Source organism: Python bivittatus, unplaced genomic scaffold (genome assembly GCF_059951505.1).
Source record: "Python bivittatus isolate LINGU-HERP-01145 unplaced genomic scaffold, Pbiv_v1 ctg000070_np1212, whole genome shotgun sequence".
NCBI lineage: Eukaryota > Metazoa > Chordata > Lepidosauria > Squamata > Pythonidae > Python > Python bivittatus.
In genome coordinates, this window is record NW_028277034.1 from 51,545,742 (window position 1) to 51,561,098 (window position 15,357).

Genomic DNA, 15,357 nt, shown 5'->3' on the forward strand with positions numbered 1-15,357 from the left:
TCTAGTTCTTTATTCCACTCATCCCTTAACATCTGCATCTCAAATTGATTTATTGATACCAAATATCTATAAAAAGTAATAGTAGGTTTTTTAGTTCTAAAGGATTTAACAAGTTCTGGTATCTCAGGTGTCTTGGAAGCTGAGAATGCTGCTGGTCCAAACAATGTTGTTAACAAATGTTGCAGCTGTAAATATTGGAGACTGTAGGCAGTTTTACCATTCTTGCTTTCAGTTGAGCAAGGATGGGAAGCTGGAACAGCTCAGGTCAGGTTCCTCCCAGCATTTCAGCTGGGTGGAGATGGAGGAACTTTTACTATTCCACCATTTCATTGGTCCACCAATGGATTAATGAAAGGGAAAAGGAAAGGCAGCATTACTATCCCACCATATATTGGTCATCTCATGTGCTCATTTTAAAAAAAATAAGTTAAAAAAGGGAAGGTTTACTATCTCATTATTCCACACAGTTCACCAGTTCTCTCTGGCCAGCCATGCAGTTAGGCTTTATGTGGGAAGGCTCCTTCAGAGGAGAGAGGCAGCTGAGCAGGAATAGCCACGGAGGGCAGGGATCAGTGACTCAAGGGATATATGTGTGCCCACGATAACACACACTGGTCAGTTGGAGTGGAGGCATTTGCCTACACTGAGGTGAACGCAGCAGGCAGGCTGCATAGCCCCACTTTGCTGGCAGAGGTTGGAAGACACCAGTTTTGATACCGAGCAAGAAAGGAAGGGGGAGAGAGCCTTCTCAGCAGCCTAGGATGACACGCGTTCCTGTCCTCCAGAAATAGTAGGTGTGCTGTCCTTATGCTGGAGCAAGAAGATTTGTGGATGAGTAGAGTAGAATCATTTCTAGAGCAGAGAGAGAATTCATCTCTAAAGCTTCTCTGAGCTTTGTGAATCTTCTGGCTTAGGCAAAGAGTTTTTCCCCACCCACTCCTCCCCATCATGTTTGGCCCCTGACTCTTTCTGTTCTTAAATCACTTTCTTAACCTGTGAAGTTCTTCTGTGTGCTATAGGATATGGTCTATTATTTACTGGCTTTTTCCCATTCCTCTCCCTGCACACCGTTCCTTGGCTTTCTGGTCTAGCTCAGCTGCATCTCTGTTTTCACATCTAAACGCCTTCCCTGAGTTCTGATACTGACTCCCTTCTTTTGCCTTCTTGAACCAGGTTCATCAACTCTCACTTGAAGGGGATTACAAGAATGTGATGTTTAATATGGAGGGAATCCAATTTCCTAGTGAAAGGCAAATCTGATGTATCAATAATGCCATTAAGGATAGCAAACACATGATAAATGCAAAGTCATTTATTAATTCCTTGCTGTTCAGATTTTTTTAAGATTGTGCCTTCAAGTCAGGCTTTCCTTCTGGCAACTACATGGACAAGTCTCTGCAGTCTTCTTGGCAGCGTTTTCAGAAGTTTGCCACTGCCTCCTTCCTAGGACTGAGAGAGAGTGACTGGCCCAAAGTCATGGACCTGCTTCCATGCCTAGAACTCAAGGTTCTCCATTCCTTGTTCAGCACCTTAAGCATTAGACCACAGAGGCTCTCTTTTCAGATACATAGCTACAGCTGTAAAACCAGAGTAGGATAGCAGAGGCTATGATTACAAATGAGCATTTGGGATAGCATACATTCCATAAGTTTTAAATCACTTACCTGAGCCTCTATGATAATATCAAAAAGGCATTTCTATGAATAAGGACAAAATTGGTTACTCAGATAAAGGTTATAAAGGACATCATGTCTTTTGACTAATACAGTCCTATTCTGTGGAATGTAAGTTTGAAAACTGCTGTTTGATTGCACCCTGTCCTTCTCCCAGAAGGATGTGCGTGGGATTATGTGAATGTATCCAGAATTTGTTTTCCCTGGTTTCTGGAGAGGAAGTCTTCATCTTCTCTGGTGAATAGAAATGGGTGAGGAGCCCTGTCTCTCTTAATGTTCATATCAACAGTGAAGAACAGTTTTAAGATGTGTTATTATGCTGACTATTAGTACATGTAAATGTGATTGCAGAGAAAAACTGGAAAAGGATGGTCAGAGAGACCCCTAACATTTTCTTAGAGAAATGCATGCCTTTTTAATAGAAATATATGTGGTGGAGATGACGGTGCCATTTAGACTTGGGTACTGGCAGTGCAAATGCAGATCTCTTTGGAGAATACCATTTGGAATATTCACTTCCTCTTTTCCTTTTGATCTGAGTGCAGTCTGGTGAAAATAAATAATTTGGATTGCAGGAACGTTGTTCCTTTGTTGAAGATAGGTGTGAGTTTTGCTGAATAAATAATCTGACTAGTAGATTAGTAGCAATAGCATTGAAATTGTCAGAACTTATTTTCCCAGACAACCACAGATTGTGTAAGGCTACAGAACTCTCAGTGCTGATGTTGTGTTTGCAGCCAAACTCAAACAAAACATAGAGGTTTATGTTTTCAAGGTTGGTTTTCAGATAGAAGTCTGCAAATATCTTGAAACAGCCAACTTGCAGATACTGTAAAATTGAAAAGAATAGACTATTATTGCAGGATGGAAAATTTTCATCAGAGTCTGCCCTCTTCCCAATGACATTATTTTTCCCCACCTTCTGTACTGTCAAAATGGGAATTGTTTCTTTTTAGTACAGATACTCAGTTAACCCATTAATTGATGCAAGGCTGCATTTTGAATGGTTTTGTAAGCACCACATTCTGCTGAAAAGCAAATGGAAAATTCATAAGAGCAGAATGAAGGCGGCCACTCTGTTTAATGTCAATAGCTTTCTGTTTAAATGATAGAGAGATAATGGGAAGCGTGAAGGATTTCTGGCACTTTTAGAAAGGATTGCTCAACCTATGCCAATGAGAATTCAGTCAGAAATGTGGGTCTTTAGTGTTCAGGTAAAACATTCATTCCAACAGACTTCATTAATTTATCTTTGGTTTATTAACTTCTTGGGTGAATTATATGTCAGCAAAAATGCCCTTTGAATAGAGCTGTAAGGTCTGCTTTGGATTGTTTTTAACCCCCTTTTCCACTGAAAAGACTTTCTGAGCAGCTTCTGGATTAATATAACAACACAAAAGGATATGGAGGATGGAAGCAAATGATGGGTCACTCTACAGAGTTACAGATGTTCTTACAAAAATTTGTGGTGGAATTGTAACAGTCCATGGAGAGGAAGAGATAGATGGAATTGATCTTCCTTCCATGAAGTCTTCTGGTTAAGAAGATGGAAGAAGAGCCAGAGGCGACCGGTCTTTCGGTAGAAGCCTTGGAGTGGCCTTCTCCCTGCTCCCCCTCTGCTGCATGATGACACTTGAAAGGAGGGCAGTGTTCTTGAAGCCAGGATTGCTTCTGGAATCTCATGTCATGGCTTTTTCTATGAGTAGTTTGACCTAGGTTGCATGCTTGCATATCTCCTTCCAAAGGTGGACTTGCTTATGGCCACCTGTACCTTGGCTGTATTGAGATTGAATTACTGCAACATCCTGTATGAGAGATTGTCCTAGAAAACATTGAGAAATTGGTTCAGAGTGCTTGAACCTGAAGGCTGGACTCCAGCCAGCCTGTTTTCTAGTTGTACATTTTAGAAACAAAACCCTAGTCAGAACTTTACAACAGTTCTTTCATCCAACCCCAAAAGGATACATCTACACTTAGTTTAGAGCAATAGACCATTGGTATGAGTTCTTTGGTTTAAGCGTTTTTGGAAGGGCAAGGGGGAGAATTTTCAACTAAATTGTTCCAATTTTGAGGAGTTTTCTTTATTATATAAATTTGCAGCCTTTTAACATTTTTTATTATATCACCTCATTATTTTTGTTTCATAAAGAAGAAAAAAAATAAGAGTCTTCCAGTTAGCTAACATATTTTAAATGCTTTTAGTTTCAGTACTGATCAAAAGCAACTTGTGCAGGAACTCTTGTAAATGAACTGTTATAACAATCTCCTTTTCTTTGTTGCTATCTATCATAATAAGAGCATTATCAGAAAAGAAGGTATACTTTTTTCTACAGTATCTCTGCAGTTATGCATATTTAATAAATTAATTTTTTATGGTTAACCACACACATTGCGGTACTGTACACATTTACTATAGTTAGATGAGAATCTGATATCTGAAGCATCTTGTTGCTTGTTTCTCTTTTCTCCTAAGTTATATGAAAGACGGAAATACTCTTTGACAAACCTCACTGTGGAAAATTTGTGTAGGTCAGGCAAGTGGTCACAAGATTATTTGCTTAAGGTTCACCAAGATTTTGTGAAAGCTAGGATCAGCTGCACAAACCTTGCACAAGACACCACTGCCTTAGCAATTCAAAGAGAGGTGCTTTGTTTGCATGAATTGCCAACCCTTTCAAATGCTATCCAGACCCCTAGTATATATTCCATAGTATACTGCATGCAACCATTAATTCTTCTTAGCAGGTCTATAATGAGTTGAACCATGGGGATTTCCTATGAACATGCTGTTAGCATTTGGAGAATACCACTGTTGGGGGTGTAACCATGATTGACCCAGATAAGCTTGATCAAGTACTAAGATTCATGTTGTTTTTCTTGATGCCTGCTGATGTTTTACCAGACTGATCTTTTTTTTGATTAATGAGTCCTAAGAAGACGTCCTAAAGATCTGAGTCTGTTGCAGACCCTGAGCTTCTTTCACCTGCCTTTTGGCTGCAACGTCTCCCATGAAGTGAGGGGCATCAGTTCGCCAGCCTCACTGGAAGTGCTCCAACAGAAATGGAATTTTGGAGAAATCTGTTATGGACACTTCCTTTATTTTAAACAAATTAATTTTTGTATTTGCAATCATGTGAGCGCTTATATCCTGGTATTTGAGCTTTCTAAAAACATTGTGTCTATTTCTGAAGAGCATTTCCTTTGTAATCTGTGGTGATTTATTCTGCTGAAAGATACACAGAATATAGTCTAGTTTTTTCCCCTGGCTTGCTAAATAGAATTTTTTTTCTTTTGACAGCTGTGGACTTTTTTAACCAGATCAACATGCTTTATGGAACAATTACAGACTTCTGCACAGAAGAGAGCTGTTCAGTGATGTCTGCAGGGCCAAAGTAAGAATGTCGTCCATGCTTAACTTCTGGCAGTGAAACTAGGAGAGGCAGAATATAGCATTTTACATTTTATTGTATAATAATATTAAACATGTTTTAGTTTAGGAAACAGTTTGTGGTCTTCATTGTTACCTTTTAAAAGGCTAAGAAGTCCGAAATGTTTTTGGTTATAAAAGATGGAGGGAAAGTTCTGTATTTTGTGTGGTCTTCGCTCCATCTCTCCTGACGTTTGCTGGGGTGTGTGGGGGTGGAATGGAACACTGCATGCCAGGAATGGCACCCAGCCTTCCATCTGAGATACTGCAAGAGAACAACTTATTCTTATTTTAAAAGGAAGAAAAGTCCTCCTGGTCATGTTTGGGGGCCACCCAAAATTAAATGTTCATATTCCAGTCCTCCCTTTAAAAACACAATGATGTAAACGGAAATCTATGGTTATTTAAAAGGAACCTATTTCATTTTTCTTCCATTCCAGATATGAGTACCATTGGGCAGATGGGACAAATATAAAGAAGCCAATCAAGTGCTCAGCACCAAAGTACATTGATTATCTTATGACCTGGGTTCAGGATCAGCTGGATGATGAGACGCTATTTCCATCCAAAATAGGTAACTCTGAAATGTGGGCTTTGGCAGTATACTAACATAAAAGTAGGTTGGTCATTTATGTTATTTCTGAAAGTACGGAAGGAAAATGCACACAAAATTCTGAAGAATACATCATGTATTTAATATCAATTACATTTGGATGGCTCATAAAGCACAATGTCACATGAACATGCTGCTTAGTGACGCCAATTCCGGCAGTCCCCAGTTACTAGCGTTAAGTGAATCACCATGAGTTGTTAACGTCATGTAACCGCAACTTCCAACTTCCTGCCAGCTTCCCCATTGACTTTGCTTGTGGCAAGCCAGCAGGGAAGGTTGCAAATGGCAATCACGTGACCATGGGATGGTTGCCGAGTGTCCATATTGCGATCATGTGACTGCTGGGGCGCTGTGATGACCGGAACTTCGCGGACCGGTTGTAAGTCCCCCTTGTTCAGCGCCGTTGCAAGTTCAAACAGTTGCTGAACGAGTGGTTGTTACACAAGGACCACCTGTAGATATTCATGTTTGCTCTTGAATGTATGCTGCGATCATTATTTCATTAAGCTCTTTGGTCTTTTCAAAGCAATGTGATATACTTCTTTGCTACAAGGAAACACTTCACATCCCCAAAATAATACTTTTTACCCAGTCTTTTATAAGAAGTTGCTAAAATTGTGTATGCCCATTTCTGACTAACTTGGCAGTCATACAGCTGCCTAATTGTATAGCAGTCTGTCAAAATAATATATTTTTGCTCTTTTTTGCTTTTATTAACAAATTCAGACATCTATAATTATGATGAATACTAAACTGAATTCTTGTAAAAACATCTGAGGATTTGGATTCTATAAAATATGGTTTTATCAATAGTTGGAATACCTTGAAGATGGGTTCTGCATCCTTACTGACCTTGCTGAGCAAAACTAAATTATCTGCAATGGCAACATCCATCTTTAAAACAGATATATCCTGCATTTATGTTACGTTATGTTACGTTATGTTACTTTAACCCAATTCCAGATGACTCTAGGCAGAATGCAGCAATACATACAATAAAAATACATAATCATAAAACCCAAAAATTATATTTAGAGGATGATTGTCCCCCCTCAGAACTACTAGGTTATGTCTCTATTCATTCCAGTCTCACATTTTGACTGATAGATTGATTATGTGCCATCAAGTCAGTGCTGACTCTTAGCAACCACATAGATAGATTTTCTCCATGATAATATGTCCCTAACCTGGTCTTCAGGTTTTTACAATGCCCTTATCAGTGTAAATTTCACAAGGCAAAGTCTTCCAAGTAAACCGGATATTAATCAGTGGTTCATGGGAACCCTACCCAACTTGATGCATTCTGGATGTGTTAGTACTGTGCCTTTGAGAGTTCCCCGCCATCTATGCTGATTGGAGAACTTTGGGAGTTTCTATCGCAGTGTATCAGGATGGAGATGACTTGTCCATATCATTCAGATTGGACACTTAATGAAATTTGCTGTATGGTTTAAATATTTTTGCTGGGAAAAACTTGTATTTGGATAGTGGTTTTCCGCTGGAGCTGGTCCTCTGTCAGGCCTAGCCCAAAGAACTCCAAGAGACAATGCCAATTCAGTCCAGTTATGTTTATTAGCTACAACCTCTAGCAAGAATCTTCCCAGACTGAAACCCCAGCTCCCAAAGTCCTCCAGCCACAACAGTGTGAATTCCTCAGGGAGGTGCCAGTCTCATCCTCTTGTTCCTCCCACGCTCTTCTGGCGAGCTAAGAAAATGTTTATCTCCCTGAGTTTGGCCTTCATAGTTCCATTCCATCACATCCTCACACTCTTGCCATAGGGATAATTTTTTGGTAGGATCGCAGTGATTACATTTTTCTTGATTTCTAGGTGTTCCTTTCCCAAAGAATTTCATGTCAGTAGCTAAGACCATCTTAAAGCGTCTCTTCAGAGTTTATGCTCACATATATCACCAGCACTTTGATCCTGTTATCCAACTTCAAGAAGAAGCACATCTCAACACATCCTTCAAGCACTTTATCTTTTTTGTTCAGGTAAATAAACACAGCGATTGCTGTGTTTTAATTTTGTATGTGCAAAATGGTTCTTTGAGCTTTTTGGCGTTTTAAGGGGAAATATTTATTTGTCTTGGAATTTTCAGTCATTTAGAAACTATTTACTATGATCTTGACTTTGCTGCTGTGCCGCGCTTGCATTACTTTCATTAATTAAATTCTGTGCCACAGAATTGGACGCCTCTAAAAAAAAATGCAGATCTAAAATATGTACATAAATAGAAATAATGAAAGCATTACGGAAAGCCAGCAATAATAACTGCTGCTGCAATTTCAGCGTTATTTCATCAACCATGGGATGAGCATGAATTTGCAGTTTCATAGTAGAGGTTGAAGTGTTTAGGATTTGACATGTGGAAACATCATCTACCTTGTGGATACAAAATGTTTTTGTTAGTATAATTTCAAACTGAGAGCGTACCTAAATACCAGATGCTGTGCATATTGTAAAACATAATGTAATATAATGCTGCAGTGTCTCTACCAGGGTTGATAGTTTACAATTGCAGATTTCTTGTTTTTAGAGGTAGTGTGGATTTGATTTAAATCATTAGTTAGGAAACTCATTTTAATTATTAAAATTATAATTTATTCCTTCACAAGGAACATTCTATAGTATGTAATACCATTGTTTAACGTTTTTGGCTTTCCTTTCACCAGTTCTTTTTTTCTTGGATACTGATATTTATAACATGCATTTTAATTCCGTTGTATGATATATCACTACTGTTCCCATCCAGATCTCTGAAATACTAGAATGTGACACATTTTTTTCTCAAAATTCATCAACAGTTTTTCTGTGATTACCATTCACTGGAGTGTAACATGCAACTATCACCAACTTATGGATTCCTACTTTCATGTACAATGACAACCACCTAAATTACATCAATTCATATTTTCTAACATACATTTTAGCTCTTTCATTTATAATTAAACCTATGCCTTGACTTTTCTGCATATAAACCACTCCTCAAGATCACACCACCCCCATTCAGAGTTATTACATCCTTCCCTTTTCTTTTCCTTTCACAGACACATAGCATATCCATTTTTTTTCATTTGTAAATTCATACTTTTTATCATTCATACCTCTTATATTTCAAAACGCAGTCATCTACATGCCATGGTTGTCACCAGAATGGGCCCATGGACACTGACCTCTGCTGCCCATTCTGCTTTGGATAATTGAGTCTTTTACTTAACTCTGTTCAGTAACACAGAGTAAGTGTAGACTACGTTACCAATACCCATGCAACATTCCCTTTATCTCAACCATGTTTATGTTGTTCTATTCAAGCTAGGATCTCTAATCTAGAGAATAACTTGCAAACTAGCGTTGTTGTTCACATCTTGTCACCTCAGAAGTACATGCAGGGTAGTGAAACACAATCTCTTTCTATTCACTGATTTTTATCTGCTCTAGTTAGAACAGTATAGAAACTGTGCACCTATGCATCAGAGGTTTAGAGACATCGTGGCATTTTAGCTAGGGAACTCAGGTATCCACAAGGGGCAATTTGTGGCTATCTGTGCATGCCACAAGAGGTGGGAAAATTACATTCCTGAGCAGCAGCAGTTCCTGTGAAAAGTTCAGTTTTTACCATCCTAGGTGGCCTATCTTTTGTCTAATAACTTTTTCTCCCTATCATAATCTCCCTATAAAATGATTTTGCTTTTAGTTACTTAATAACTTTCATTAAGTATCTGATTGAGATGTTGATTTTATCTCCACCTTCCACAGGAATTTAACCTTATAGACAGAAGAGAACTTGCTCCACTTCAAGAACTGATTGAAAAACTCACTTCAAAGGACAGATAAGCGAAAATGAAATTGTGGAAATCACTTGTTTCTTTAAACAGGCATGTGGGGTTTTAGGGATTTGGGCTGAAATTCTCTACACACTAAGTTCCATGGAACTTAACGCCTGAGTATGTGTGTGGAGGTTTGCAACCTTTTGTTTGTTTGTTTTAGAGAGAAAAGGAAACTTCTGTTTTAATTCAGGCAACCTAGATCCATTCTCTGTGCTTTTATTAGTGAAACTTCTTTCACTTAGTGAGATACACACAGTAAATGGTTTTCTGTTATTGTTCATTGTTATTGTTCATTTTTAGCAGATGTGTGTTAATAAAGGAAAAATAACATGCTTGTTGGGAAATGTGACACTGCTAGTTGGAAGGGTTCAGCATTGCCAGTTGTATACCATTCTCAGAAGGTCCTTAAAGAGACTTAATCTTCTCTAAGTGCCTTGGTAGATTCTCTTCTGAGGTACAAAGCACATACAAAGAACATTGCTGGAAACAGAAAACACAAATAGCTACCCAGGACATTTATTAATACTTGTTATATATAATAAATATGTGTAAACCTTTTCTAAAAGCCATAACTTCTGTCAGTGATCTCCAGTTTTTAAGAGAAAGCAATGACTTTAGAAATGAACATGGGTTGGGGAAGGAGAAGTGAGTGAGCGGCTCATTTTATTTTTTTTAATATCGTACTGAGCTACCCATCTACGTCTTCAGTACTATGAGGGCCAAGAATGGTATTGGGTAGACCACTTTTCACAATGTATGTTCTGCCAAGATTTTAACTCATTTTGATCTACCAGTGGGATTATTTTCTTGATCATTACTTTATCAAACTGTACTATCAAGTTTCTTGCCCTTTAAGAAGAGTCCTGCAATGGCATCAAGTCAAAATAAAAGGGGAAGTAGTTCAAGGAACAATAATATTAATAAGGAATGTTCACTATTTATATATGCACCATTGTTATTTTAAAAATGGGGCTAAAACAACCCTAGTCTCTCAGCTTTTAATAAGAGAAATTGTCTCAATCTACTTACCATAGTCTATACTTACCATTTCATGCATCCTAAATCTGCAGCCCCTTTGTAATCTCACTTGTACAAGAATGCTCTAAGTGAAAGCATTGATTTCTTGTAACATGATACAAAATGCAGTTGTATTTTGGAATTTTTAGTGTGTGGGCATTTAAGATGACTTAATGGTACACATACAAATTTTGATACAATTTTGCAGTGTTGCTTTATTTATTTTCCTCTCTCTTCACATGAAGAAAAGAGCCAATATCACAGACCCAGGCAGCTATGGGATTAGTACTGTAGTTTTTATAAATATTTCATCATAGAATATTTAGAATTTGGGATCATTCCTTCTGAGGAATTCAAAAATGAAAAGCCCATTTCTGATTTCATGACTTAGGATCATCACCTTTTGTTCTAAATTGCAGGGCCGCTGAAACTTACCAATTCTCTGAGTATAGTATTAAATTCAAAATCTCCCAATTTTTATTTTCTGGAATGTTACAGGTTTTATCTGCTTCACAGTTTCCATGGATTGAGTAAAATACACAAATTGCTCTATGTATCCTTAAACCCTGACTTTGAAGACCACTTCTCACATTATCACTGGAGCTGGCTACAAATTGCACATGTATGTGCTGTGTGTCCATTAAACCAATAATATTTAAAGGCCGTGAATGATATCTTAAAGTCTAATGTACGCAACAGTTTCTCATAGTATGTTTTTATGACATCTTTGATATTTTATATATACCTTTCTGGTGCTTTTAAGTGCTGAAGTGATAAAAGGCATACAATATACTCTTTACCAGAGAAGTAGTGTTGACAGTTAGTGATATGAGGAAAAACAAAACAGATTACTGTGATTACATTATCTAGCTGTTCTTAATTCATCCTCTTCACTCTTATAATCTGGTAGCCCTTAATAATGATAGTTCTCCCTATTGATCTAGTAGAAAATGAATAATCAAAATCTTGGCAGTGTTTCATAATCAGAATAGTCAGTATTAGATTTTAGAAGTCAGATCCACAGTCCTGATTTCTGAATCTTGAATTTGAAAGTTTAAATTGCTAATCAAAAACATTTTTGTTCAAAGTTGAGATGTCAACAGCAGTTTATAGATTGGGACTGTTAACATTTTAAATGTCCCCAATCTCCATCTAGTAATTTTAACCACTCCTAAAAAATGTCTGTTAAAAATAAGAAAAACGTCAGGTATCCTCTAAACATATGACTGGGTCTTGAAATGTGTAAGTATCCAGAATAATGTTTAATTGGAATCAATTTAGCTTGGACATAATTTTCTCTCATAATTTTAGTCTTAAAATTTCAGGGACTCATTGGAAACAATACTGACAAATTTGGGTTCCATTCATTGCTAACTTCCTTCTTGGATGATAAAAACTTGGAGATCATTGACTAAGTGCTGTGGGTTCAACTCTTCTTATTGCATTGAAGACTGAAGCATTGACAATATTAAGGGAGTGGTTATTCTGAATTTGTACAGCACTGGAAGCTTTTAGTGGGGTTGTTTTGGTAGTCTGAACAATTATTTACTGTTTAAGAGTGTGTTACAATACAAATACAAAAGCTTCCTTGATCTTTTAATTGAATACAGATTTTGAAAATTGAACACTGTAGTAGTATTAAAAAAAAGTCACAGCCTGGAATCTAGCCTTTTCTTTTAAAAGAACACTGTGTTAGAAAATATATGCTTTTTGATACTAAACATTGGGTAGAAACTTACTTTTTCATCATGACCAGCCATTAACAAAAACTGCATTCCTTCCACAAAGAAGGAATAGCCTTAAAATGTCAGAAGGTTGAACTGGTTTCATTCTCTGTTTCACCTGCCAGTGTGTTTCTTTGTCTTGATTACCCACCTGAATAGGTAATGTACTTTAATTAGACAAGGCTGACCAAGATGTATGGTCATAAGCATAGACCCAAGTCTGTTAAAACCAGCTGTGTTGTGTTTTCTTGAGCCAGTGGTTGATTTAATCCAGAGAATTGACATTGCTAGGATAAAATTTTATCATCCTGGTCCTAGAAATTATGTATCTACTTTGCACATCCATGTCAGGGATTCATACTAATTGTGCAAGTATAAAAATATGCTACATTTTGCTTAGTAGTAGTAGGTGGGCTTTAAAGAGATAACTGTCAAAAGGACAAATTCCCCCTTTTCAACTGCATGCCAACTTTTCTTTAACTGCTTACTATGCAAGAGAGAACTTTGAATATTCACTGGTAATCTTACAGAACCAAACAGGCTCTATTAACAATTTGAAATTGACACCAATCTCTCAAACTTGTTTCATAGGCAAAAGGCCAATGCTGCTATTAACTGGTCTTATTTTAAATTTTTTTATTCCCATTACTAAAAGCCTTTTCTTAGATTTCCATATAAATATTATTTTTTGAGGGGAAAAAGTGTGTGTGGGTGTGTATGTGTGTGTTGATTTACCTGGAAAATAATTTAAGACATTTATTCTTTTCCCCAAATATTAAAGTGCAAGTTAAATGCCAGAATTCCTATTTTAAAACTGTAATATGAAGTTGGACCTGCCAGTTTTTCAACTGCAGTGCTCTCATATTACTTAATACATATTGTGGGGGTGGGGGAGATGAATTACACTTCTTAACAGGCAAGAACTATTTGGGTTTTCCTGAACTGCATTTCTAGAACCGCTAGCCACTTTAGAGGTATATTTACATTTATGTCTATTGCACACATGGGTTTCCTTTTTAAAACATAATTCTCTCCTGCAGTAGCAGACTAACTCCAATTTTAAAATGCTTTTGTATGCTTATTTTCCTTCCCAAGAGCACTGTCCTTTCAATAGTTTTTCATAGATTAATGTATTTTTAGGGAAAATTAATTTTTATAGCCACTAAACTGTACTCATTATTTTTGTACACTTATTACTAGGTTATTTGGAACACAAATCTTTTGAAATGTCATTTGGTTCCATTTTTGAATTTACTCACTGATGTCGCGTTGCTAAATATTGTCATAAGAATCAATGCTTTTGGTATGTAGTGAGGGGAAAGAAAAGATTTGAGAAGATGTTACTTGCTAGTACTTCTGGTTCCTGCAGACAGATCCACCCAGGTCATTCTTCATGCAGCATATTAGAAAAGTATAGGAGCAATTATTTGGGCTCGCTTGGTGAAGGGTAGGGAACGAGACCAGAGAAACATGCTTCCAAATGGATCTGTTGTGGCAATTGCTTCCTGTCTGATTGAGAGAATCTACAACCAGCAGAATCAACCTTAAGCTTTTCTGAACTGAACAGCTCCAATTTATCATTCAGTAATAGTCAAAGATTGCATCTCAGCATGTCAAATTTGAATACATTTCTGGAGATGTGGAAAGTTTTTGGTTAACTTTCCGTGTCTCCAGCAAGAAAACCTAAATACATGTAAGTGTGTGGACAAAACCCTGTAGTTTTAGAAAAGCCTTGCCATTTGATTCTGCTGATTAAATTAAACAGATCCTGTGTGCCAGAATTTATGCTGCATCAGGGACAGAGCTTGATCTCTATCAGTGACTCCCTCTCTATTAAAGAAAAAATATGGTAGCTGCTTATCAGAGAGAAAAAGGTAGTAATAGCAGATGCTGGACATGAGAATCATTTAAAAATATAAAATGCAACATAACCTGTACTGTAAGCAAACTGTGCCAATATTACTTCAGTTTGTAGTCACTTAATCAGTACTTGTTCTACCTGAAAATGGCTTTTTAATTAAAAATAAAAAAGTTGGATGTCTGAAATTCTGCAACACATATATTGGAAAAGATGTAAATAATGTATACATATTGTTGTAAGTGATGGGATGAAAAACTATATAAATTCTAGGCTTTTTCAGTAAGGAAATGAATGCTGTTTATAAGAAAAAAAATAAATAGCTATGTTTGAACATGACTGCCTTTTTTCCCTTCTCATGCTTAAAATGTCTGATAGGTGAGATTCATATGCATCTGTACATTGTGCACATCTGATAATTCCTCACAGAAGGTATTCTGCAGTTACCTCACATGGGTTTGTTAACTGTTTGTACTCCAAGCAAATCAAATGGCAATAAAATGAACCCATATCCATCCAGTCCCTCAATTCAGGTTACCAAAAGACTGATAAAGCGTTTAGGTTTTCAGATAGAGGTAAGGCTACTCAAAAGTGTGTGTGGGGGGGTTGTTTTTGCCTAGTCACATACAGACCCATATTTGAGCCCCATTCATTTTGGGTAATGACTGGATTCTTTTTATCCAGTACTCACAGAACATGTCCGCTTTTGATTTGGAATCAGGTTTCAATAATATTTGGAATGAAAGTTTTAGAATTCCTTTATTAGATGATGATGATTCTTCCTCCAGCTACTTCTACCTGGATCAAACAGCCCCATTTTGTTCCATGCAGGGATCAGCACCTCCCAAGCATTCTGTTTTTTGGTTTGAGCCTGGACTACCCAACATCCAAGACATTTTACGGATTTCTAGTACGTTTGTATATGTGTTCTCATGCCTGGGAAGACGGATACTACAACTGAATGCATGATACAGTACCCCCATTGAAATTAAGGAAGCCTAAACCTTTCCTGAATCATCTACTAAGGGTCACATATATATCTGTTAATTATGTGCCATCGGGTTGGTGAATTTGAGAGAAGGAAGTATAGACGCACAATCCTTTTGGTAAAAAGAAGATCAGCTCATCACGTATTCCAGGAAAAGATATATTTGTGTCCTCCCACCGTTTTGGACAGCAAACTCCTTACTCCGACTATAGACTGCCTGGTAGGGGC

At 37.2% G+C, this 15,357-nt stretch overlaps 1 protein-coding gene across 1 annotated transcript in view; it reads left to right on the forward strand.

The window, feature by feature from the left end:
* MOB1B (MOB kinase activator 1B) overlaps positions 1–14,480 on the forward strand; it is a 38,328-nt gene extending 23,848 nt beyond the window's left edge. The window contains exons 3-6 of the mRNA XM_088133173.1: positions 4,972–5,065; positions 5,541–5,674; positions 7,543–7,706; positions 9,472–14,480. Coding sequence (XP_087989299.1) covers positions 4,972–5,065; positions 5,541–5,674; positions 7,543–7,706; positions 9,472–9,549 — 470 coding nt within the window. The 3' untranslated portion in view covers positions 9,550–14,480. The remainder of the gene's footprint in view (positions 1–4,971; positions 5,066–5,540; positions 5,675–7,542; positions 7,707–9,471) is intronic.
* Positions 14,481–15,357: the final 877 nt, after the last annotated feature.